This window comes from Pseudopipra pipra, chromosome 7 (assembly GCF_036250125.1).
Source record: "Pseudopipra pipra isolate bDixPip1 chromosome 7, bDixPip1.hap1, whole genome shotgun sequence".
Taxonomy (NCBI): domain Eukaryota; kingdom Metazoa; phylum Chordata; class Aves; order Passeriformes; family Pipridae; genus Pseudopipra; species Pseudopipra pipra.
Genome location: NC_087555.1, coordinates 34977618 through 35001988, shown reverse-complemented (window position 1 = coordinate 35001988; position 24371 = coordinate 34977618). Strand labels below are relative to the sequence as shown.

The 24371-nt window shown below is 34.7% G+C and overlaps 1 protein-coding gene across 8 annotated transcripts in view; it reads left to right on the top strand.

The window, feature by feature from the left end:
• LRP1B (LDL receptor related protein 1B) overlaps nucleotides 1-24371 on the top strand; it is a 675294-nt gene that overhangs the window by 480919 nt on the left and 170004 nt on the right. For all 8 annotated transcript variants that reach the window (XR_010432039.1, XM_064661626.1, XM_064661625.1 and 5 more), the window contains 6 exons: nucleotides 5290-5421; nucleotides 6604-6831; nucleotides 9578-9752; nucleotides 10060-10154; nucleotides 14485-14634; nucleotides 23691-23831. Coding sequence is in view for 7 of the 8 variants with exons in the window: in XM_064661626.1 (XP_064517696.1) it covers nucleotides 5290-5421; nucleotides 6604-6831; nucleotides 9578-9752; nucleotides 10060-10154; nucleotides 14485-14634; nucleotides 23691-23831 (921 nt within the window). In the remaining variant the exon portion in view is untranslated. The remainder of the gene's footprint in view (nucleotides 1-5289; nucleotides 5422-6603; nucleotides 6832-9577; nucleotides 9753-10059; nucleotides 10155-14484; nucleotides 14635-23690; nucleotides 23832-24371) is intronic.

The following is a 24371-nucleotide window of genomic DNA, read 5'->3' as shown; positions in this document are numbered from 1 at the left end:
TGTGTAATTGCAACTTTTTTTTTTTATGATGTAGAAAACACTGGATTCTGATTTTATGATTGGCCTTTTGGGTTTGCTCTAAATTGTTCTCTTTCAATGGAAGAAATTTGTTTTTTTTCCTGAATCTCCAGTACCTCGCTTTATTGGAGCTAGAGAAAAACAGTGATACTATGCTGTAACTTCTTATTTTTCTTTTGAATTTGTAGCTATTTTTTCAATAAATGAACAAGATATCGTGCAGGTTAGAATCTCAAAATAAAATTAACGGTAGATTTACATTCCAAACTGTCAGTATAAATATGGTACTGAAGGATGAACATTTTTTAGTTTAATCTCCACAGATCTACATCTGGGTCACCTATGTAGGTGAAAGTTTATTAGCTTTCAATATATATCATGCAAGTTATTTTGATTGAAATAAAGTAGAGCAGAGCTAAATAAATTCCTGTAGCCTCAAGCAACAGTCAATCTAGGACAGATGCTAATTTAGGGTAGTGAAGTTGCAGTGAGATATTTGTATGGTTGATAAGTTCATCTGTCAGGAAACCACAGGGGATTATGGAAGCCTTCTTACCTAATGCAGAATATTCTCAGGAATATGAACTTGAGACCCACTCATCTTCACAGAACCGAAGCTGTGTCAGGAATGCTGTTAACGAAGCAAACACAGGGTTTCTAAGAAGAACATTTTCTTTCAACTTGCTCCATTATATTAGAAATCCACTTGCTACCAAGAACAAGGTCTTCTATTTTAGTCACAAGAAGTTGTACCAGGAGATGTACTAAGGATAGTGATAAGAGTGGTAAATATAGTGCATTGGAAGGATCAGAGCTTGAAAACAAAAAGCTGTGAACTTCTCACACATTTCCCCCCCCCCCTTTTTTTTTTTTCTTTTCTCAAGGGTATCACTTTGGAATAAAGGGAAAAACAAAAAACCGAACATGGATGTGGAATTAGTTTCCTTTCTGCAAAAGAAATTTTTATTTAAAAATCATAACAAACAGTATAACAACTGTTGAATATAAAGTATATTGGTACCACTGGGCTCTTCTGTAATTAAAAAATGAAAAACATTAAACTCCATAGCGCTCCTTTGTTACAATATTCTGTTGAGACCCAGATTGCCAGCTGTTTGAAATAAATAACTTTTTACAGAAATGTAGCTTAAGATGGGTAGCTTTAAAAAAAAAAAAATTAGTTTAAGATTTTTATCTCAACCTTGTGTACATCCTTTTTTACTTCAAAACCTGAATATGTATTATAAATCATGCAAAATACATATAGTTTTTCTGAGCTTTAAACTGGGTTCCTTAGTGCCTTGTGAAAGTTCCATTTTTGTTTTAGGAGTTATAAGTGCAATCTCTCCTCCCATTGTCTTAACTCAGCATCCTGTCTTTGACAGTGGCTGATCAGGGCCTAAAGGAAGGTGTGGACCTGGGGGAAGACATCAGCCATTCTCCTCCCATACAGGTTTCCAGTAGCCTGTAACTCAGTGATTTTTTCAGCCTAAAATGGTCTTTTTGTTCTTTAAAGGCTTTGACCTATTCTTCTTGTATGAATTCTTCTGGTTGACATATTATCTGCAACTTTTGGGGCAGGTGGTTCAGGTGTGTAACTGTTCAAGATGTGATGGAGGAGCTCATCTTGCTTGTTTTGACCCCAACAGTTGATAATAAGAGCTTCAGAATTACCATAAAGTTATCATCCTCAGTACAATGGCATATCATGAAGAATTGTGCTAACTTTGCCCTAATAATGTTCTTGTTTATTTAGCTTCATGGTGATATGTAGATTTTTGTTAGGTAGTGTGTTAACTAATTCTTGAAGTGAATGATTACAAACTGGAATAGAAATAGTGATTAGAGGAAATAATTATTTATTTTAGAACACACCTTATCACACAACCTGTGAATTCCCAAGATCAGTGCTAAAGTAATCAGATGTAATCAGGTGGTATAAAGATTTTAACTTGGCTGACTGCAGCAGGAGGATGTTTGGCCTTATGACAAGCGATGCTAAAATTGTTGAAAGTGAGCAGAGGATTGGATCTATAGCTGGTTTTAAATATGAGTGGGAATTGATTGTCAGCAATTTAAAAGGACCCTTTTGATGTAACTGTAGTGCGTATATTTGAAGGTGTGGGCAGAATTTAATCATGTTGTGCACCATTAAAGATTAAGATCAAACTATGTCTCGCTAATCTGATGCCATGAAGGGACAGGTTCAATATGAAGTTAATGGGGAGGGTAAGTTGGTCCACAGTGAATGAGCATATTGAGAGGTTGTCAGAGTAACTGTTCATTTGTCAGCTGGTGATGGGATGTCTGAGGGGTTTTTTAAGGGTTACTGGTCAAGAAAAAGAAATGTTTTGCTTAAATAAAATTGGAGAGCAGTCAAGAAGTAACATGATGACAGAGTGATGTGTACGTGTCTGTGCTCAGCACCGTAAAAGAAATAGATTGACAAGCAATCAGCAGTGGAAATCAATTAAATAATGCAAAAGACTGGCATATTGGTGAAAATGCCAGTTCTGTGGGTTACTATGATCAAAGGGAATATATTGCTGAAGATGACTAGGAAAGGAATAAAGAAGTATAGACAGCGAACTGTGGTGCTGTATAAATCCATATTATTCCCACATCTTGAATACTGTATACAGATCATACAAAAGCTATTGAGAAAGCTTGACAGGCTGATCAAGAGTATGGGAAAGGTTTTGGTCTGAGGACAGGTAGGCTGATACTGCTTGAAGTACAACTTATAGACAGCCTTCTGTATGATGGCAGTCTGTGAAATCATAAATGGCATGGAAAAGGTGAATAAGGAATGGTTATGTGGTTATTCACAATAGAAATAGAAGAAAATATTAGAATCAGCACAAGGAAATAAAAGCCAAATTTTTGAGAGTCAAAGCAATAACTTATCTATGTGCCTTCGGGAGAATTAGTTTTTATTAGAAAATAGAGAATGGGCTTAGCTGTTATTCAGTGAAAGCAGTATGAATATGAAAGGAATATGTAAATATGTGCTGTTAGAAGTAATTTTTAGATTATGATAGTTTGCTCCCAGAGTTGCTCACTCATGTGGAAACAAACACATCTGCTTTAGAACACTTCTTTTTCCATCGGTTTTATATTCCATGCTGTATGAGGGAATTGTGATGGGAACTGTGATGTGAACAGACAGTGCATGAATTGTACTGACTCCTCTTTGTGGATACTTGGAGCAGACTGGAACCACAACTTCAGTGGAGAAGAACAAAATGCACTACTTGCACTGAAAGACAAGTTGTATTTATTATTTTTAGGCCCTAAATAAATCATTGTCACAGATGGTTATATGCATTTAGAGAAGTTGAGGTTCCACAGGAAACACTGTTTTGTGGTGTTGGCAAATAAATTAAAGGAAATTCTGTTTTACAAAACATACGATTAAATTTTAAATCTTGCAGTAGCAATGTTAAAAATGTCAAAAAATTGCAGGAGGTTGAATCACTAGATGGTTTTCTTAGGTCCCTTACAACCTAAATGATTCTATGATCTCCTTCACAATATTGTCAGAAGTCTGAGTTATGTTTCCTTTCTGATGTATAGTTCATAGAGATAGATGACTTATATTTACTAATAGTGCATTAATAATTATTATCTGTGAAGGCTCTTTGAACCTTCTTCAATGTTATTTCCTTAACTTCATGTTTTTTGTCTTCCACACAAACTTGTGAACTTATTAAAGAGATCACCCCCAAAATTGGTACTATAGATACAAGAAAAGTGATATTAAATAAACATCTCTGTATTGTAGTTTTTGGGAAAGGTAGAATAAAGTACAGTCATCCCATGAGGATGATGAGGTATTTACGGTCTATTAGCTGTCAAAGAAGATATTAAATCATTAAGCAGCAATAAATAGTTTTAAGCTCATTGGCCCAGACGACGTTTTGTCAGAGGTTTAGGAGACCTGACAGAGAGGATATGGGATGCTGCTTTCAATAAACTTTTGGAATAGCAGGGCAAACTAAAGGCTGGGAGAGTGCTGAGTGGCCTCCTGTGCTTCCAGTGCTTAAAAGCGGCAAATGGGATGACTTTACAGAAAACAGTGAAGCCCTATGATTTTTTGATAGAATCATGATGGAAAGAATTTCATTAACCTGTTTAACCAGGGTTTTGAAAGCTTCATCCTTCCTGTAGTACTGGTTAGACAGGTAAGTAGTTAAAGGCTCCAGGAGTTGGTGGATAAATTTAAGGAAGTACTGAGGGGGAAAAAATGGTTCCATGAAGCAAACTTTGATTTTTGTCTTCAAATTTTAGTGCTTGAACTAAATTCATACGTCAGATTTCTCTAGTTGTCTAATTACTGGTATTGCAGGCCAGCACAGTGCTGGAGGACTATATTCTAAACTAATTGGTTTTGATAATTGTAAATTTGTCTTTATGAGTCAGTCATTCCCACTTTCCATCAATGTTAATTTTCAAAGCTTTTTTTTAGTAAAAGGAAAAATCAACATTGCTTTCTGTTTATGCCTGAAATGTCTCTTCAGCAGTGCTCTGGAACTGTGTGTTTATAGTAATTAATAAAGATAATAAGAATGGTTTCCAGGTTTTGTAAGACTAACAGGTCTTCTCCAGTCAGCTTGCTTTCTCCTCTTTAAAGCAATTTTAGCACACTTCATTCAGTCAGTGAACTATAGTAATCTACTTGTGGAAAGCTACACTTAGGAAAGGTTTTTCTTTAAGAAAAGTAGAAATACTTTGCTATGTATTTTTTGCAAGTTATCTTTGCATGTTAGATTTCAATGTAATATTCTGGCAGAGAGATCAAATTGAGAGGAAACACTGAATTTGCCAAAGTTCATATCATAATCTAAGCTTTGACTAAGCTTTCACAAAATTAAATCATTTTTCAGGTCCCTATCATGTTAACATTTTTTTAATCCCACGTGTCCTTGTTAGGATTGTAAAATTCTATACATTTAAATCTTATGAATAGGCTGCAAAATTAATATCTCCCTGGGAAAATTTTTCCAGTGTCTTCATGAGGTTACAATGATGAATTTTGTGGCTGTATTAACAACAACAGCAACAAAAGAAATTAAAATATATGTTCGTGGACAAGAGTTGAGTATTAGCCTAGAAAAATTGATTAGAGCACAAGCCCAGTTTATCACTGAGGTTGGGTTTGTCTTTCAATAGAATATTTACCACTTTCTCACCAGTGTAGCTTATGCCAGTGTGACAAACCTTAATTTGAAAAGGTGGTTTTACTTTTTGTGTTTCATTATTCAATTTTAGCTTCCAATCCATGTGCTGCTAACGAGGGCAGAGGTCCATGTTCTCACATGTGTCTGATCAATCACAACAGAAGTGCTGCCTGTGCCTGTCCACACCTGATGAAACTGTCTTTGGACAAGAAAACATGTTATGGTAAGTTTCCCCCCCAAAGCCTGACAATTGTATTGATTTTAGAATTTTGGACTGGACAAATTAATCTTAAGCACAATCTCTGCAGTGCTTTTTAATGGTACGTTTCAAAGGGGGCATCTACTTTTTGAGAATCAATAACTTACTCTCATAATTGAGGGCTGTGGTGCTTTGATATTTGTTACCGCAGCCATTTCTTTGTGCTGCTTATGTGTGTGATATGTTGGTAAAACTTATCTCTGCAAACCAGAAAGCTTTGTACTCTCATGTGCGTCATCTGAAAATTATGAGTCGGGTAAGCTGAATAACAAAAAGATGCTTAATAGCTTAAATCTCTACCTGTTCTAGAGTTGCCTTGGTTTCATTTTCAAGGATTAAAAAACAAAGAGTAAATGTTAGATGTGCAGCCTTGCAGGGGAGTTAAAACGAAACAATTACAATAAACACTTTTAAGCTATAAAAGCCCTCAAAATGTCAAATAATTGTGTGTATTATCTGTAAAACCTTGTACTAAATTACTCTTTTCAGTGTTGATTAATAACGTTTAGGAAATAAAAAAATAATATGTTGTTGTTTCAAGGATATTGCAGGGGAAAAAAAGTTACTTTTACTGTTCCTTCACAGGCATTTGCTCCAATAATTTAGACTTTTGATATTAAAAAGAGAGCTTTGTTTTGCCTTTAACGTTTCATCCTTTTTCTTTAGTGAGGGTGCAAATTAGAAGAATCAATTTACCCTTTTTGTTCCATGTGTTTGCCTTCCACTGCTTCCACACACATTTGTCGTTTGCAAAACTTCCCTGTTGCACTGAATCCCTGTTCCCCTGAGATACCAGATTTTAGTGTCTGATCTGATGTGCAAGTAAAACTATTTTTTTTGAGTGGACTAGGCAGGGCAAACTTTTTATAAAAAATATTTCAGCATTTTATTCTTACACATTCATAAGATTCATTTAGCAGAGTGGTAACACCATGTCCAGCTTCCAGAATTGTATTTTTCCTGTGATTTTTATGCTCTTTACACATTATTTCTCAAGTATCACTAGGCTGCAGGTTTTCTGGAGATGTTTAATCACTCATATAAACACTATTTACACATTTGTAAAGCGATCTCAAACTAATGACTCGGATTCCTGTTAGAGATGTAAAGAGGATGAGGAATAATGTTTTCCTTTTTTTCCAACAGAAAGAAAGAAATTTCTCCTCTATGCAAGGCGTTCAGAAATAAGAGGGGTGGACATAGAAAATCCATATTTCAACTTCATCACAGCCTTCACTGTTCCTGACATTGATGATGTGACAGTCATAGACTTCGATGCTGTTGAGGAACGCTTATACTGGACTGATGTGAAAACACAAACCATCAAACGTGCCTTCATCAATGGGACTGGCTTAGAAACCATTATTTCAAGAGGTAAATGGCATAGCATTGAAGTAAAAATAATTAATTCCAGGTAAATGTGAGTTGTAAGCATGCTAAAATACGGGCATGCAAGTTCTCAATTGGTGTACCTTGCACTGGTATTGGATAATTGATCTAAACAATAAGCAAGCAGAATTATTTTCTTTAGGATTCTAGTTCATTTTATTGATTCATAATTCAGTTTTATGTAAACAAATTGGGATGTAATTTTAGCATTGATTTTATACAAGATTGAAATGTGTAGTAAAAAAGGGAAATAATATTTTCGGGAGAAGGTAGAATAAAGATAAAAAGCAGGAGAACCATAATATCCTGTCACAGCTTTTCATTGAAGCATTTCCTATGTCCTGTGGATTTTCTGTGTCCTTTGGCTACCTGTGCTGACCTAGCAAAGAAATTATCTCTGTCAGAGCTGTTTTCTTCTTTCCAGTCCATGTAGATCTTTCAGCTTTGGCACTACTGGTGAAACACATGATATGGTAGCATTGTAATTTTGGTGATACTGATGATACAGATTTTTTTTCTGTACAGAATACATTCAGAAGTACAGAAATTTAATGAAATATAAAGTCTACACCTTGATTGCTTCAACCCTATGTCAGTAGCTCTGGTATTAAATTGATACAATTCATTGTCCTTGGTAGTGTTTGTTTGATTATTCATTCTATCTGAAGGGAAATTTTACTCACTCTGGTTCCCCAGTTGTTAAATGTATGTTTGAAGGGGAAGAGGAGAAAAGAAATAACTCAATTGTGCAAGATCAGACCTTTTCTGATTTTGTGAACAAATAAATCAAATGGGTTATTATCTGGGGGACTTCAGAAAGTTAATTAAAGCTCTGTCCCTTGTGTCACTTTAGAAGAAATTAGTTCTGTATTAGCACATTTTGGGAAATGATTGGACCAATATGGCAATATCCCCATTTGGCTATGCAGATTGATGAATTCATTTATTTTGTGTGGCTAACTTTTTTTTTTTTCCCCACTGTCTCAGAGACAACTTTATTAACAATTAGACATATTTTCAGTCCCAATAATGAAAACAAGGTTTTACAGTGCCTTCTAGAGCTCTTTACATCAGGTATTCCAGCACCCAACAGAGAGACTTGTTACTTGCTTCTTTAAATTGTAGTAAAATAAAAACATTGTTTATTATAGAAAATATATAGTAAAAAGTCACAAAACTTGTCAAGGAACTTAATGAAACATACTATGTGTGAGTGTTTGTTTATCAGCATTCTTTCATATTCCTTTTATTATGGTAGCTTCTGTGGTGGAGTTTTTGTGGGTTTTTTTGTTCCAGATGTAACTTATTATATAAAAGTTTGCAAAATTACAATTTTCTGGCACAACAAAATATTGTAAATACTATTTATTATGTGTAAACTGTCTCATTTGCTTACAGTTATATTTTTATACTTTTTATAAGAACATAAGAAGCTTTGTAAGCACATACAAGTGGAATTCTCACTGGATGAAGTCTTACACCAATGTCACAAAGATGCCAAAGTCATACTTTAATCTTTTTAAGAGTATGAAATGCTCATTTTCTAGTTTCTCCAACCAAAAAACCCAGAAGGGCAGGGTATCAGTTTTAAGTGGGTCAAGGACTATGTATTTGGTGTTCTCTGGAGTTGGCAAACTTCCTAATGCCCAATCACAGCTCAACCTTATGTCCATTCAACCAGTCCACAGCCACATCCATGTTAGTTTGTCAACTATAATAATTCTGTCAGTGGAAATTACCACGTTAAGTTGACAAAAGATGTGTATAAACAATGAACTATAATGAAATCTTTAAATCACCCTTGGCCTGCTCCTTGCCTACAAAGACGAGAATCAATATGAACCAGCTCTGTCTCAAGGCGAAGAGACATTGATATCTAGAGCTTGAGCAGAGACTTCATACTCAGTATTTAAGGCAGATATTAACATATATTAACATTTCTTTTAATACCTGGCTAAAGAAGACCATCACATACAAAGACACAGTGAAGCAACCAAATTGATCATCTTATGTTTTGCTGCCTCAGCTGCTCAGTCAAAGCCCAAAGTGGGATGGGGAAGAGAATCTGAAGGGTAAAAGTGAGAAAACTCATGGATTGAGATAAAAGCAATTTAATAAAAATAAAAGCTACGAGCACAAGCAAAGCAAAATAAAGAATTCACTTGTCTTCCCATTGGCTGACAGATGTTTAGCCATAGTCAAGAAAGCAGAGGAGTAACTTGGAATCTTCAGAGCCTTCAGGAATAAACTCAGAAAACTGCTTCAGTGATGTAGCTACTTCTGTGCCGTGGAACTGCTCTCTAGGCCAGTGGTTTTAGTTCAGATCCTCTGTACTGAGCCTTCCTGGGGCTGATGAAGGAATTAGATTTTTAAACTTCAACATAATATTGTTTTAGAAAGCCACCAAGTAATAAATGCTTTTTTAAATAGAAAAATACGATCCAAAAGTTCAGCATCTGTCTGATTATTATATTTGGACAATAGATTTTATGCTATGAATATTCAGTGTGATTTTCATGTTCATGTTTTTATTTCAAGCATATCAGGCCCAAGAAGAAAAATAAAGTTTGTTAATTTTTGGCAACTAGTCAATAAATACATCTGAAGAGAATATTGCACAGTATTGTTAACAAACTCTAGAAGAAAATATTCTTTCTTTTTCCCCTGAAAAATAAGACTGAAAATAATCCAAAAAGAAAATCAAAATAACAACCGCTTTCCCTTTTTGCAGATATTCAGAGTATCAGAGGTCTTGCAGTGGATTGGATATCACGTAATTTATATTGGATTAGCTCGGAATTTGATGAAACACAAATTAACGTGGCACATTTAGATGGTTCCTTGAAAACCTCAATCATCCATGGAATCGATAAACCTCAGTGTCTTGCAGTTCACCCAGTAAAAGGGTAAGGTATCTGCGGTTTTAATAAATAAACTATAGTAAAGCTAGTCAGAAGATTCTTCTTCATTCATATTTTGAGTTTGCCCATTCTGTTTTCTTTCAAACTTAAAATAAAAGCATGCATTTGAAAGATTTTTGCTGAAAATTTCTTACCTGAATGCTGATTCCTTACCAAAGCTGTTGATTAAATCTTGTAATCACTGGTTGTACATTTTGCCGCCTCCTAAACTGATGAATGTTTTCTCTAATGATGCATTAAAAATGCTGTGTACACGAAGCAACATTTTAAATATGTTAATTTTCTTCTTCAGTAAACTCTACTGGACCGACGGTAACACAATTAACATGGCAAACATGGACGGCAGCAACAGCAAAATACTCTTCCAGAATCAAAAAGATCCTGTTGGTAAATACCTATTTTCCTGTTTCTTTTTTGTTTGAGTGATTTACTATGGGCATTATCTTGAACTGCTATTTAAGTGTACCATGATGTTTTTCATTTAATGTATAACAGTGACAAGAACAGGCATAAAGCCATGAAGAACACTCATGTGATTTTGTGTTTCACAGTTTCAGATATTTTTGGCCCATTCTAACTGAAATCTACTGTACTAGTAGTGGATTATTATTAACTCCCAGGACTACAGTGGACTGAAGGAGAACCCATCTGTATTTCTCAATCTTTATATCGTGGTCAAAAAAAAAGCAGAGATCAAGTTTTTAATAAGTTATGGATATATGTGAGAGGGTGCTTTGACTGCAAATGTAGATCCTTCCTCACCAGAATCTCAGTTGCATGATCAAAAGATAAATTGGCTCTTAACTTTTCACATAGAGAAAAAAGCAGCAGTTAAAGCAGACATTTCCTATAACAACTTAGCCACAGTTTTAGTATTTGATAATTCATACAGTTGATGATAAATGATGGCATTGTTTGGAAAAAAAACAAGCTCTCTCTGTGTGCACTTTTTTTTGTTCAGATCTTTTACTTTAGATAATTTCATTTTTTAGAGAGCTGAAGTGGTTATGTCAATTGTTGATGACTTATTAATGGCCCATCAATAAAGTGATTATATTTTAAAGCATTTATTTTTTCATAACTGAATACATAAAGCAAGCAGAAGAGAAAATGTTTTAAAGAATTCAATAAATTTGACATAAGAGCAACACAACATGCTTTTAAGACCCTAAATTCTATGAATTTTGTAGAAATTACTTGATGACTGTTTTACTGTTATTTTGATTTGCTGTCTATCCATTTGAAGAGACATTTACCTTTTTATCTGGAGAAAAAAGAGTGGTAAACCCAGAAATTTTAGGGTGAAGCATAAGCACATTAAATAATATTGGGACAATATTAAGAAGTATGGGGAATATGCAGCATTTTGCACTGAATATTCTGTGATCATAGGTCACAAGGTCCTAAATTGCAATCCTTATGGTTTCTCTCACTGGGTTTGTTGAATGGCAGTGAAGCGACTGAACCAAATACAAAGAGTGCTTGTTCAAATCCATATTTGGACAAGGGAAAAAACTTGTTTTCTTTCTGTAGCATTGGATTAATTTTTAACAGTTTTGAGATCTGATGATAAATATTTTAAATAGATCATATTCTAAGTTGAAGGTTCTTATTGCATTAACATGAGATATGATACATATGTGAAGTGTAGAATATGTAGTTTGTAAAGAGTATATGTGTGTAAAGGGAAAACAAAGCTTGTACCTGTCTCTTGCTGGAAAACTTTTTAATTGGTACCATCTTGGCTCAGGTTTTTTGTCAGTTAGGAGGGACATGAAAATAAATGCAGTTGAATGTCTGATGAGAAACGATCAGTTATACTATAGTTCAAATAAGTATTAAGTGTCCAATATCAAACTCTATATTTGAATATATGTAAAATACCTGTTTCAGTGGTTTAAATTATCCTTACCATTAGTATAAGACATTCCCATGCTAAGAACAAGAAAACACTGCTGAAGAGCCAGAGAGCAGCAGTGTTAAAACCTTAATTTAATATTTAATTTTTAAATGACAAACTGTCTTTCTCCATAAGTGAAATTATGGTTCATGCAGTGCTGATTCTGAGTGTTTCGGGAGCTCACAAGGTAGATGAAAAAGACAAATATCTGTCTTATTAGAGTTGGATGTCCTGTTAATTGATTGGGATTTTGTTGTCTTGATACATAATTTGGAATTTGGAGAATGAAGAAGAGTTTTCCTGTCTGTGACCTGAAGTAAGCTGATTAATTTTTTCTGTTTGAGTTCTATGAAAAGAGGAGATGATTTTTCAATTACAGTATTTTGTGTTATCACCAAGAGTGTGTGTAGTTTGGAAAATTTTGGAACTGATACTCTTGGGATGACAGATGGTGTCTTTTATTTTTATGTTAACTAGTACATACTAGATATGACTTGCTGGTCCATTCTGCTAAAAGGTTCAAATGCTACCAACACACATGTATTGGTTGACAAAGCAACTGGAGTTCCATTAAACTGTATTCTTAGGAATTCAGAATTAATGCTAATTTCATACATTCTTAGGCAGGTCATTTGGTCACTGGAATTCCCTGAGACCAATATTGCACAGTCCTTATGTTCAGGTGGACTTTAGCAGCTGGGTCATAAGGTTTAAGCCAGTCACCCACAGTAGAATTCATCCTGAGTATCTGTGATGCTAAAAAGTCACCTGTTTTCAGTAGCAAAACCAGGACAATTCCTGAAAAAAAATCTAAACATGTTTTGCCTACATTAGAAATAACAAGGGTTGGTAATAGATGGAAAGCGTTTTGGGAAGAATAATGTGGTAGACTTGATAAGAAGGAGTTAGGAATGTTCTTGTTTTGTCATTTGCTTCTGTGTAATTGCAATACCCATGTGGAGAAACACCAGTTTAATATCTGAAGTAAAACTTGACAAGATAGGATGGTAATTCCTAGAGTGCAACAGGATGGGCAGAAAATAGACACTGAACATTCCACCTAATAATGAGGAAGGACTTTACTATGTGGGTGACTGAGCATTGGAACAGGCTGCCCAGAGAGGTGATGGAGTCTCCTTTCCTGGAGATACTCTGCACATAATCCTGAGTAAGCAACAAGCCTGACAGAGTTCCAGAAGAAGGAACTAATTGTCCTGAGAGGACAATGCTCTCAGGCACGTGATGTGATTCTTGGGGATGGTCCTTTGCAGGGATAAGAGTTGGACTCGATGATCCTTGTGGGTCCCTTCCAACTCAGCATAATCTGTGATTCTGTGTAGTTTATATTGACAGCAACTCCATAAAGAGATGTCATCTAGGTGACATCAGTGAGCAACTGACTGGGTGTCGGGAGTTGCAGCAAATAACAAATGCTGTCCATCTGGGAGTAAGGAAAACTTCATCCTTGTGTATTCCCTTTTAACCCATAGGGAATTTGATCAATATTGCCAGGAAAATTCCCTGTGCTAGGCCTGTGTACTGCAAGTACTGCTTGTCTCCAGGATCCATGGCACTGTATTTCTGCTTTGAGCGATGCTTGTTGTACAAGCATGAAAACGTGTGCGCAGAGACGCTGCAAGATCAGTCTTTCCTGAAGACACAACTCCGAATCCTTATCCTCTCTTGAGTGTGTTTTGTTTTCTTCTGCGTGATAAAATTGTGGGGGGGGGGGGGGGGTGTCAGTAACTGTAAAGGAACTGGAAAGCTGTTTTTCAGAGGCTCAGAAGGCTGAAACCTTTTGGCCTGTCATGTCAAATCTGTGTAAAGACGTAGTGACATGATGGCAGCTGTAAGTGCTGCAGCACAGGGCACTGCTTCCCTCCTGTCAGGGTTTTCAAAATAGCTTTCCACTTTACAGGATTCAAGAAGACTACAGTACAATATCTAAAGGTTGACCTATGCAGTGAATTACAGTATTTTTTGGCAACTCGCTGCTGGGTACATAACATGAATTCTGGGAAAGGTCTGGTACCAAAGCAAATTATTATGGCATATATTGTCACCATGCCAAGAATATTTCACTACAGAAAATCTCCTGCTGCCAGTTCTTGAACATTTTAAAAACATTTTAAAATCATAATAGAAGTCTGAAATACATCGTCTTAGTTCTTTGCTCTTACTTCCAGAAAACTATATTTGTTCATTTAGCAGGTTATTTTGCAAGTATTTTTATTTCTACAGTTCTCTTGCTTCTAAGTCAAAAGAACTGATTATGCTTCTCTATGAAGCAAAATGAAAATTAGTACTGTACATTTATTAAAAATTTGGGTTAGAATTTGGTATTTCAGCATTCTAAGCAGAGGGCTGTGCATGCAGGGAGAGAAAAGATTTTTTTTTTTTTTTTTTTTTAGTTCAGTATCACAAAAAGTAGATTGTTTTCTAAGTCTTTATGTATTCATAATTTTAAAATATAAATGATGGTTCCTGTTTTACATTTACTAGTTTTTAATGACCTTGCTTAGGACCTCAGCTTATTCAAGCAATTCTTCATTGCCAGATAATTCTCTTTCATCAGTCAGTTCCTGATTTATGTAGATGCTGGGAGAAATACAAGACACAAATCTTTCTAGAAGTGTGAGTTTTTTCTCTATAAATGACCAAGTTTTGTTTTCTCAATTTTTTTTAAAGTATGAGTAGAAAATATAACTGTATGTTGTGCGTATATTTTGTAAATACACTTTTATTATGAAAACAGCTCAATGCTAAATGTGTGCTATCTATTCAAACCATAGTTAAAGTTGTATGCATTAATTACAGGTCTGTCAATAGATTATGGGGAGAACAAGCTTTACTGGATCAGCTCAGGAAATGGAACCATAAATAGATGCAATTTGGATGGTGGTAATCTTGAAATAATAGAATCAATGAAAGAAGACTTAACAAAAGCCACAGCTTTAACCATTATGGGTAAGTCCAGTGATAATCACTTTTTTTTTAATTATTCAAAGCTATTTAATAATGAAATATAAAAAGCTTAGGGAAGATTGTTTTGGTTTCATGTAAATAATACATGCAGTACATTCACTAGCGAGACCGTATTGTCTGTGAAAAAGTTCTTTATATTTGATTGAACAGACAGTTTGCAATCTGTATTGCAAGTATGTGTTTCTAAATATAGTCTATATATGTATGCACACACAGTATGAAGGTAACAGATTGATGGCTTGTATTTGCCATAGTCACTTATGAAGTATGTTGGAAGGAGAGGGAGCTCTTTTGTGCTCTTTGTTACTCAGAATTATCCATGACTTGTTTCCTCTGCTGCTCAGATCTTCCTGCCTAGTTCAGGACAGCCCTAGTTTGTTGAATTAGCTGGCACTTTGTGAAGATTTCTTTGGGTTCTGAATTAATGATTGATGATTTGGATTTTCAGATATCTGCTAATATTCCATGCATTAAATATGTTGAATAAAATATTCCGTTTGTTATTAATCCTCCATTTGCACATTAGAAGGGTTTAGAATGTTCAAAAACACCTATCAAAAAAAAAAATCAAAAGAACAGTAGCATAAGGAAAAATTCCTAAAAAGTTAACTAGTTACAGGTTGCCGAATATTACAAAAATATTGCTTCAAGTTGACTAGTTCTCATACGTGTCTTCAGCTCTTGGCCCTTGCTGTAGCTGTGACAAAGTGTGGTAGGAAATTCCAGTCTGACTCAGAATTAATATTTCTGTTATTCTGGAGATAACTTTAGAGCTTCCTATATTTCCCCAAAATGCTTTGTTGACCCCTATTTTCTGGTTCAAAAATTATTTATATTTATCTTGGATGTTCCAAAAAAAAAGTTCAGTTGATAAGCAACCCTGTAATTTGGGATAGGTGTCTCATCAACTGCCAGAATCTTTTTATGAAGTGTTTTATTTGATTGATTAATTAGATAATAACTGTGTACTTATAGATGGTGTGTTAGTGAAATTTATGCTAAATAAAATCTGAAGACTTTTATGCACATGGTGTAAATTACATCATAGTGTAAAATGGTAATTGCTAAATTAGATTTATTATACGCACATTTGACCAGTATTGAACTTCAACTGCTGTCAATGTCTCTTGGAGAGGGGATACTTTTATACCTGCATTCATAAACACAAGCAAGGTTGGTGTCAGAAGGAGTCACAAATGTTAATATCTACAAATTGTCTTTCATTGATTGGATTGTGGCTGGAAATGGATTGAATAAATGACCTTTACTCTGGGGAGCTATTGGAAGTCTTTAATAGGAGATGTAAAGAGTGTCCTGTCACTGAGATGTCTGTGGTTATCAAGTCTTCATCTCTGATTCACAGAACCTACAACAGTGATGATCCATTTGGGGTATGGAACAAAGAGATTATAGCAATCATGTAAAGAAGAGTGTTTCGTGATTGTTTGCATAGAAGTAGTTGAATTTTTGGAGGTGTGGAGATGGAAAATTTTCTGCTGTGTAGTTTTTACATATCTGTACCTCTACTATTCGTAGTTTGGGATGCTTTGTTTTTGTGGGTAATGACAATTCCTCCTATTCAAAAATGGTAAAAAAAACTTTTGCTTTTGGGTTTTGTCTTTGTTTTGGAGACATAGGTGTGCCAAACTGCAGCATGACATTGCAATATGATTCCATACATAAATCTGCTGGAAAAAAGGGCAGACAAATACAGTTTTATCAACAGTACTGTATGTGCTGATTGAAAAACATGAAAAGTTTCTGTATTCATCTGTCCCACATGTTTTCATATTGTAGAAAACACTGTGGCAACGTAAATGCCATTTATTTTCCTGAAGTGCTGGTGGCTTTACATATATTTCTCATAGGCAGCTTCTGTGCATGTAAAATGGATCAGAACAGAAAATTCATTGCTATATGAAGCAAGTTAACAGATCTGTAATGGATAAATGGTCATAACTAGTAATGTATAAATAAAGAAGAATGACTAATTTGTTCTAATGTAAGATTTAATACGATAGTGTGTGAAAATTTAGTACCCCTGCTGATCTCTTTGCCTACAAGTTTAATAGGAGGTTGCAGCAGGTAAATCACAGTAATTGCAATGTTTATTGCATCATTTTTGCTCCATTTCCTAAATTTTCTTGACTGCTTTTATCTACAAATACAGTAAACACAACTAAACAACATGAATGGAATGAATATTTCTTCTCTGTGAATATACTAAGCTAACTTTTTTTTACTATTTGAACTCATCAGTGACTGAAAAGAAAACAGATACCTGCGCCCAAATTTTGTAGAATTTAGGTCCCACTCATTGCCAGAGAGTCATGTAGTATTCTGCTGTCTTTTCCATTTTTCTGTCTTTTGCATTTATTGTCTCCCCAGCTAAAAGCAATATTTTGTACAGCTTATATTTTTTGTTTCTTTATTTTGGTGTATGATCTTGTCATATTGTTGAGTTGTGGTTCCATGGGGGCAGAAAGAGAAGGTAGAGTTCAGTATTTTAAGACTCCCTTTTTAAAGTTTGTCAGCAGGTCAGTTGTTGATCATCAGAATCTTTGTTGGACTAAAGAGTTAAATCGAGGAAATGGTGGAGCAAACCTCGGTGGTTTTAGGGGATGGGTAGTGTGATCTGAAATTTGTCAGAAGAATTTTTGGAAAAATTGTCGAATTTCTGATAAATTTACCATACCAGTGATCTCTTCAAGCACCTCAGTTATTGCTTCTGCAAACTTTTTAAGTGTCTGTGAAGCATCTTCCCCAGCCATCAGTGTCCTTGTCAGAAAGCACAAGCTCCCAGAGACACCCAAGGAGAATCCTACAGTCTGTGTCAAAAGCTAGTGCCTTCTGTTCATTGTCTGGACAGACTTTTGCACAAAAAACTAACAGATCTTCTGCCAGTCTCCAGTGGGTTTTGCTGTATCTTATAATTTACGTTCCAGAAGATTTTTCAGAACTATGCCTTGGTAATTTCTGTGCTGTTCTGATATCTTGAGTTTCTTGATCTTAGATTCTGTTAATTTCAAAATGGGACAGGAAGGGAGAAGCAGGCACTCTGTGGTTGTGTTCTGTGGCATGAACTCAATAGATACTGCAGCTGAGTCTGTACAGTTTTGGTTTGCTTTTTAATATAACTTATGGAGCAGTTCAGAGCTTCACCAGGCAACGATGATTCTCCTTTAGTTCTACCCCTCAATCTCCTCATCGTTTTTATTGTTTTCAATTCCTCTGGTTTAGTGTTGTAGTTTAGCTGTTGTAAACCATTTGGAAGTTACCACTACTCTTTCAGATGTTTGCTGTTGTTTAGTCCTCTCCAGGCTCTGTTTAACATTTTCCTACTATTATATTCTTTAGTGGGAGCTTATAGAAGTAATGGTAAGACATGAAAAAATAATGTTAGCAAACAAGCTGGTGCCAAAGTAACTGTCAGGTTTATCCTTAAGGGAAATGGAAACAAGGTATATAATTCACATCCTTATGCATTTTGGTTCTTTCTTTTATTGGTTTTCTACTCAGTAGTGTCAGTCATCTTTCTTTTTCCATATGCTGAGCAAAATTCCTAGTCTTTTGGTGTCTGCTTTTGCTACATGGTTTTGAGCATGATATAGATGGGATGAAAATTACATTCTACTTGAAAGTAAAGCATTTGAGTATATACAAAATTACCATTCTTCCATGCACTTAATCATACAAAAAATGCTTTTGCTGTTCCCATTCTGTATTACAAAGCAGTTGCTGTAAATCCATGAAGCCATATTTGCTTTCCTGGTCTTCCCACTTTTTCTTCAAATACGCATTCACTGTGTGAAGTGTCAATGTATGCAACATCAGGCATTTTTAGTCAATCTATCATTAAAAAACACATGTGAACACTTTGTCTGGTACCTCCCACTTTTTAATGTCTTGCATTTGGTCAGTGGTAATTTTCTTCTGCTACTATGTTAGCTTTCCATTTTATTTTCTTCAAAAAACTCTGAAGTTTATTCTGGTCTTTTAGAAGCTTGTCTGATTCACAGCACCCTGTGCCCTGTATCGTTTTCAACACCTGCTGCTGACACCATTTACAAGTTGATATTAAATATATCTACTGCTTTGAAATTCAAGATGTTCCATGTGAGAGAATCTCTGATTTTCTTATACAGTAGAGCAAAGCTCTTTTCAACAATACGAAAATGCTTCCTAAACTTGTCTTAAGGTTTGAGTTCAATATATCATTCAGGAAATGGTTTTAGCAATTTTTCTGGTATCAAACGTCTTGAGCGTGATCAAATTATAAAGATGTATTTGGCATTCTGCATGGAGTCTCTTCTCCTGCCCTCCAAGTTACTCAATGAAAATGGTTCCTGGACTGTAACTGAAACTGGTTGGAAATTTACCTTTGTGATGAGAACTGTGTTTCTGGATTGGTGAGCAGAGTCATTATATTACAGGATTTGAATTGCAAAGGAACTCGCAGCAATATCTGATGTGTTTCCAAACTCGTGTGTTCTTTCTTGAATGGTATATGGCTCTGAATCATAAACTGAGCATTGCTAGAAAAATATTGATTAGGTACTGTAAGTTTTTAGCTGAGAAGAAACGGATGTTGAAGACTTCTGTCAGCAGTTTTGGTGAAGGCATTTGATTGGATTTTGTATCAGGTCCTCACAGAAGTTCAATTTACATAAACCCACAAAATTCAACTCATATCTCAACAAAATAGGAATATGATGTAGATTGTGTAGACTGTATAATGAGGATATAATTTGTTGTGAATTGGTTGAGGTTTTTAGTACGAAATAGAATAACTTCACTTAGTGAATGATTTTATGTGTAAGTGCTATTTCTGTTAAAATTCATGTATAAACAATTCCATCAGCAATACAACAAAATCAGATGTACATAATAGCTTTTCAATGGGTGTTCAGGTATTAGAACAATGCCTTTTGAACACAAACTGTATATAATATAACCATCAAGGTGTATTATCAAGCAATCAAAACAGAAAGTAACAATTACAGTATTTCATTTTAGACAGAAAATGTGGGTTCATATTACCAAAATATATTCATGCTGACATTTACTTTTGTCATGTAGTTAGCTGATACACTGGTTGTTTGACTTCTGTTTTATCTTAAATAATGTTTCAAAAATAATACCAGAAAGCTTTTGCAGTAACTCAGAGGGTGGGAGCTGTGACTTTGCTGGATGTAATTGCAAAGTGAAAGGGGCTGCTTAGATCAGGAAACTTCAAATACACACACCTTAATTTTCCAAGTCATCAGTCATCTAATTGCCATAACACCATTCATTACATTAGCATTAATATGTGAAATATATCTAGGCAATTTGCCCAGTTTTAAGTGCAGTACATAGTTGTCTTCCATAAATACTCAAACCACCATTAATGAAAACTAATGGCCCATCAAAATTTGCATTCAGAGTACTGCTTGAAATCTCCAAAGGACTGTCCACAGTGCTGGTGTAGCAATTTTTGGCATTTGAAATTGCTGTTTCCCAATATGTTGCTGTACTTAATGCTAATTAACCAACAGAATGGATAAAAACAATGATTTTAATATATATTATAACTCAGTTTCAGCAACAGGATTGTAATTAGTGATCAAACAACACTCTTATTAGCATAATCAAGCAAATAAATGTTTGATATTTAAAGGTTCATAATAGTGTTGTTTCTTCCCTAGTTTGTAAAGCAAGTTGTTTTTATGCTAAAGTCAAAATTTTTTTTTTATTATCAACAATATTTTAAAATTAATGTAGAAATGTAGAAATTCATACCATAAATCATAGATAAGTTATCTACTGACAGAATATATCAATAATGGAGAGAGAAACCCAAATTATGCTTAGAATTATTGTCAAAAATCTCTGTGTAACATGTTAGGGTCTTTTTGGTATGAGACTGTTGTGTATGTTGGCCACCCAGCAGTTTCTGAAAAACTAGAAGATGTATTTTTTAGGTCTTAGGCATAACTGGCCAGTCTTTTGGCAGAGAGTCATAAGAGATTTGACCTCAAGGTGTCTGTACTTCAGAATTTATGGGTTGTTTTTTTGTGGTTTTAGCATTTTTTTGGTTGATTTGGTTCTTTTAGTTTAGTATTTTCTTTGGTTTTGTGATAGTTTGTACTTTTTTGGGTTTGTTTTTGTGGGTTTTTTTGTTTGTTTTTTTGGGGGGGGTTGTGGTCCTTTTTTTTTTTTTTTTTTAGTGTACCTAACATGTCAGGATTTGCATGAGCTTTCTCATTTAACTCCCCTCCTCTATCCTTGTCTCCTAAAACTCATAGTGCACCATATACCACCGCTGTGCAAAAGAAGAATAAACAATTAGTTCAGTAAGATTTTGTAAGCCACATTTTTATTTAAATCTTTATCCAGATGTGGTGTTGCCAAGGATGAAAGAGGAGGATGAAAGAATAATTTTGAGGAGTATTCACTTATGCATTGTTGTGATTTGTCCTTTTTAAGGGTGTAGGTGATGTAGGAGACTACTCCACCTCTGTAGGCACAGTCAAGTACCTTGAGGATTAGTAAAGAGTTTATTCAGTGCTGTTTCTTCTGTCATGAAAGGAGTACAACTCTATGATGTGAAATGTCTGACAACATTGATGGAAATTGTTTAGATTCTATTAACTGTACATGAAAGCAGATGTGTTCTCATTGAGTAGCTCAGTAAACAACAGAGGAACCTGGTGGAACATTCAGCTGCTCATGTAGAAATGGTTTTGGCTCTGTACTAACACCAAAAGGAAGAAATTTGTGGTGTACATAAGTATTGGTTATTGAACTTCTTGATTAACCACATGCCATGCTTTCATCTCTTGGTAAAATAATACACCAAGTTGGTTATTTGGGGGTTTTGTTTCTTTCCTTTCCCAAAGGAGACAGGCAAGTCAGCCAATGTCAGGTTTTGGGAGGCTGTTTAAACCATGGCCAAAGTTGGGGGTTTGCACAAAATATTAAAGAAGTGCCCAAAGGAGTTTAATCACTTCTTTCAAGTGCCCGAAAGAGTTTAATCCCTTCTTCGAAATAAATGATGAAAGCACCAAAATTCTGTGATTTGCTTCCTTTCTGTACTAAACTCTTGCAAAAGAATATGTATGGATATGTAAAATAATAGGCTCCAGTTACTGTGCACAAGACTGCAGCCATTACCAAAATTATTTAATGGGCTGTTCAGATTCATGGTCAAATACAGGTTGTGAAGAATGAAAACTGTAAATTAGTTATTGAAATATTAAAACTGCAGCATAGGCAAATAATTCATTTAACTGAAAATAAAATGAACTAAAAGTGAAATTAATGAACAATATTTGTTGGGAACGCAGTGTTCCTGGAGGTTAAAAGTTTTCAGTCTAGACTTTTACTTTTGGTTCATCTTCTGTAATAACTTTTTCTGTCTGAAATGAAAACGCTGATGATGTTTAACTTGCAATTATACAGACTTGCCACATTTAATTATTTAATTTAGATGTTTAAAAGATATGTAGTTATTTTAAGGAAAAAAGTAATATTCATACCTTTTGTGCAGGACATAGCTCTGAGATTGTATCTCACAGTAGTTAATGTTTATAATGTAGTCATGAGTGAAATGTTAATTTACTGCAGAGCAGTATTTTGTTAGTAACCCAAGCAAGTGTCCTGTTCATGTATTGCCATCACATCGTTCCAGTTTAAAAATACATGTAACAAACCCAAGATAGAATTGAAATCAAATTGCTGCTATAATTTCTTTTCCTTTTTCTGTTTTCCTAAATGTAGTTAAATTGAATATACACACAAGAATTATGTCGTGTTGCCCTTGAGACTATTGATCAAAATGGTCCGAGGTAATATGGTGTAAAATGTTACCTAGTTCAGTTTATTTAAAACAGTTACTTTTCCAAAAGGCTGAGAGCAGAGGGGAGCTGCTTGCACTCAGTTTTATACCACTATATTAACTCAGAGAATATAATAGAGATGGGCCAATGAAACCTTGTTTCTTCACTGTGATTTCCTAGAAGGGTAGTGCTAGAGTGACGTTTTATTTGACTGATTATATTTTATTAGAAAAATAGCTTAATTTTCTTTAGTATGAGAATATGGAAAAATACAGGTAGTGGATCCTCAGAAGTATTATTTTAAATTCATGACATAAAAATTGATTACTTCTTTTATGAATTGGGAAGCTGTAGAGTGTTATCCAGTCACTGAGGAGACTTGACTAAGCCAAGAGAAGCTGATAACCCACAATGAGTTGGAAGGAGGTCATTGTAGTGTCTAAATCTTGTGAAGAGAGTAAGGACTCGGGTGGCGTTTTCTGGCATTCAAAGAAAATGAGAAACAGACACTGTGAAACTTGTTATTGGATGTGAAATAGAATCATTAATGTTGGAAAAGACTTCTAAGGTCATCGAGTCAGACCATTAACCCAGCACTGCCATGTCCACCACTAAACCCTGGCCCCAAGCACCACATCTCCTTCTCAAGCTGGAGGGCCAAGATCATCTCATCATACACCTGTGTGGACTCTAGAAGTGAGGACTCACGTGACAAGGACAATCAGAGTTTCGCTGAAGTTTGAGTTTGATATCAAAGCTCTGAAAATTTTAATTCTGAATCATTGGGAGGCAGAGACTGATATGATTTTTTTTGTGATTTCTTAGTTACTGATTGTAATTTGTTTTTAATGAAAAATGTGTTTTAGCATTACAAGCAATTTCGTTTGCTTGTGAAAATGAATTTCTTCCTTAGAGTAAAGTTTTCTAGAATTTCCATATATATATATATGGAAAATGAGGCATTTTAATTTAGGATTTTCTATATCAGTAGACTTAAATCAGCAGTTGTCACAGCAAAAGTGGAACTGGTGAGGGCTTTTTTATGTTTGCAGATTCTTAATAACACACAACCTTCAGATTCTCTCTATAATCTCTTTAAGCAATTTTCCTTAAAATTGATCTGATAATTAACCTGAAAAGCTTTTTCCCACCTTAGATTTCAACCACATGTAATTTGATAGTGACCCTTTTGATTTCTAAAACTTGAAAATTTTACAGATAAAAAGCTTTGGTGGGCAGACCAGAACTTAGCTCAGATCGGAACCTGCAATAAAAAGGATGGAAGAAACCCAACTGTCCTGAGAAACAAAACTTCAGGTGTTGTACATATGAAAGTGTATGATAAAGCAGCACAACAAGGTAGGTTACATTTAAAATATGTTTAACCAACCTTTAGAGTGCACAGTATCTTTTCTCATGTTATACTCCAAATGTATCTAGAAGAAAATAATACTTATTCCATTATAATTCAGTGATAAAATATAGTGTATTGGTAAAAATACTTTGTATTAGAATAAATTATTGAATATAATAAGGATAATTGAATTAAAATATCTGCCTGATGTATTTTAACTTATCAGATATTCACACTATAATGAAGTTTGAAGTTCTTTTCGAGAGTTTTATATTTTTAGTCAGAAAAAAGGCTTAGCATGTGTACCTCATCTCAAATTATTGAAATTTTTAGAGAAGTGCTATGAGAGAATTAATTTATATTCTTCATTATCTGTTTTGAAACGTGGTTTAATTCATCTAAGTTGACAGAAATGGCAGTAATATAAATCAGAAGTGAGACAGCATAAAAAGGGGGGGATATTGCTGAAACTTAGTTGGCAAAATGGAAGCTAAGATAATATAAAACAGTGTAATTTGTGGTTATGCACACAGTTTTATGAACTT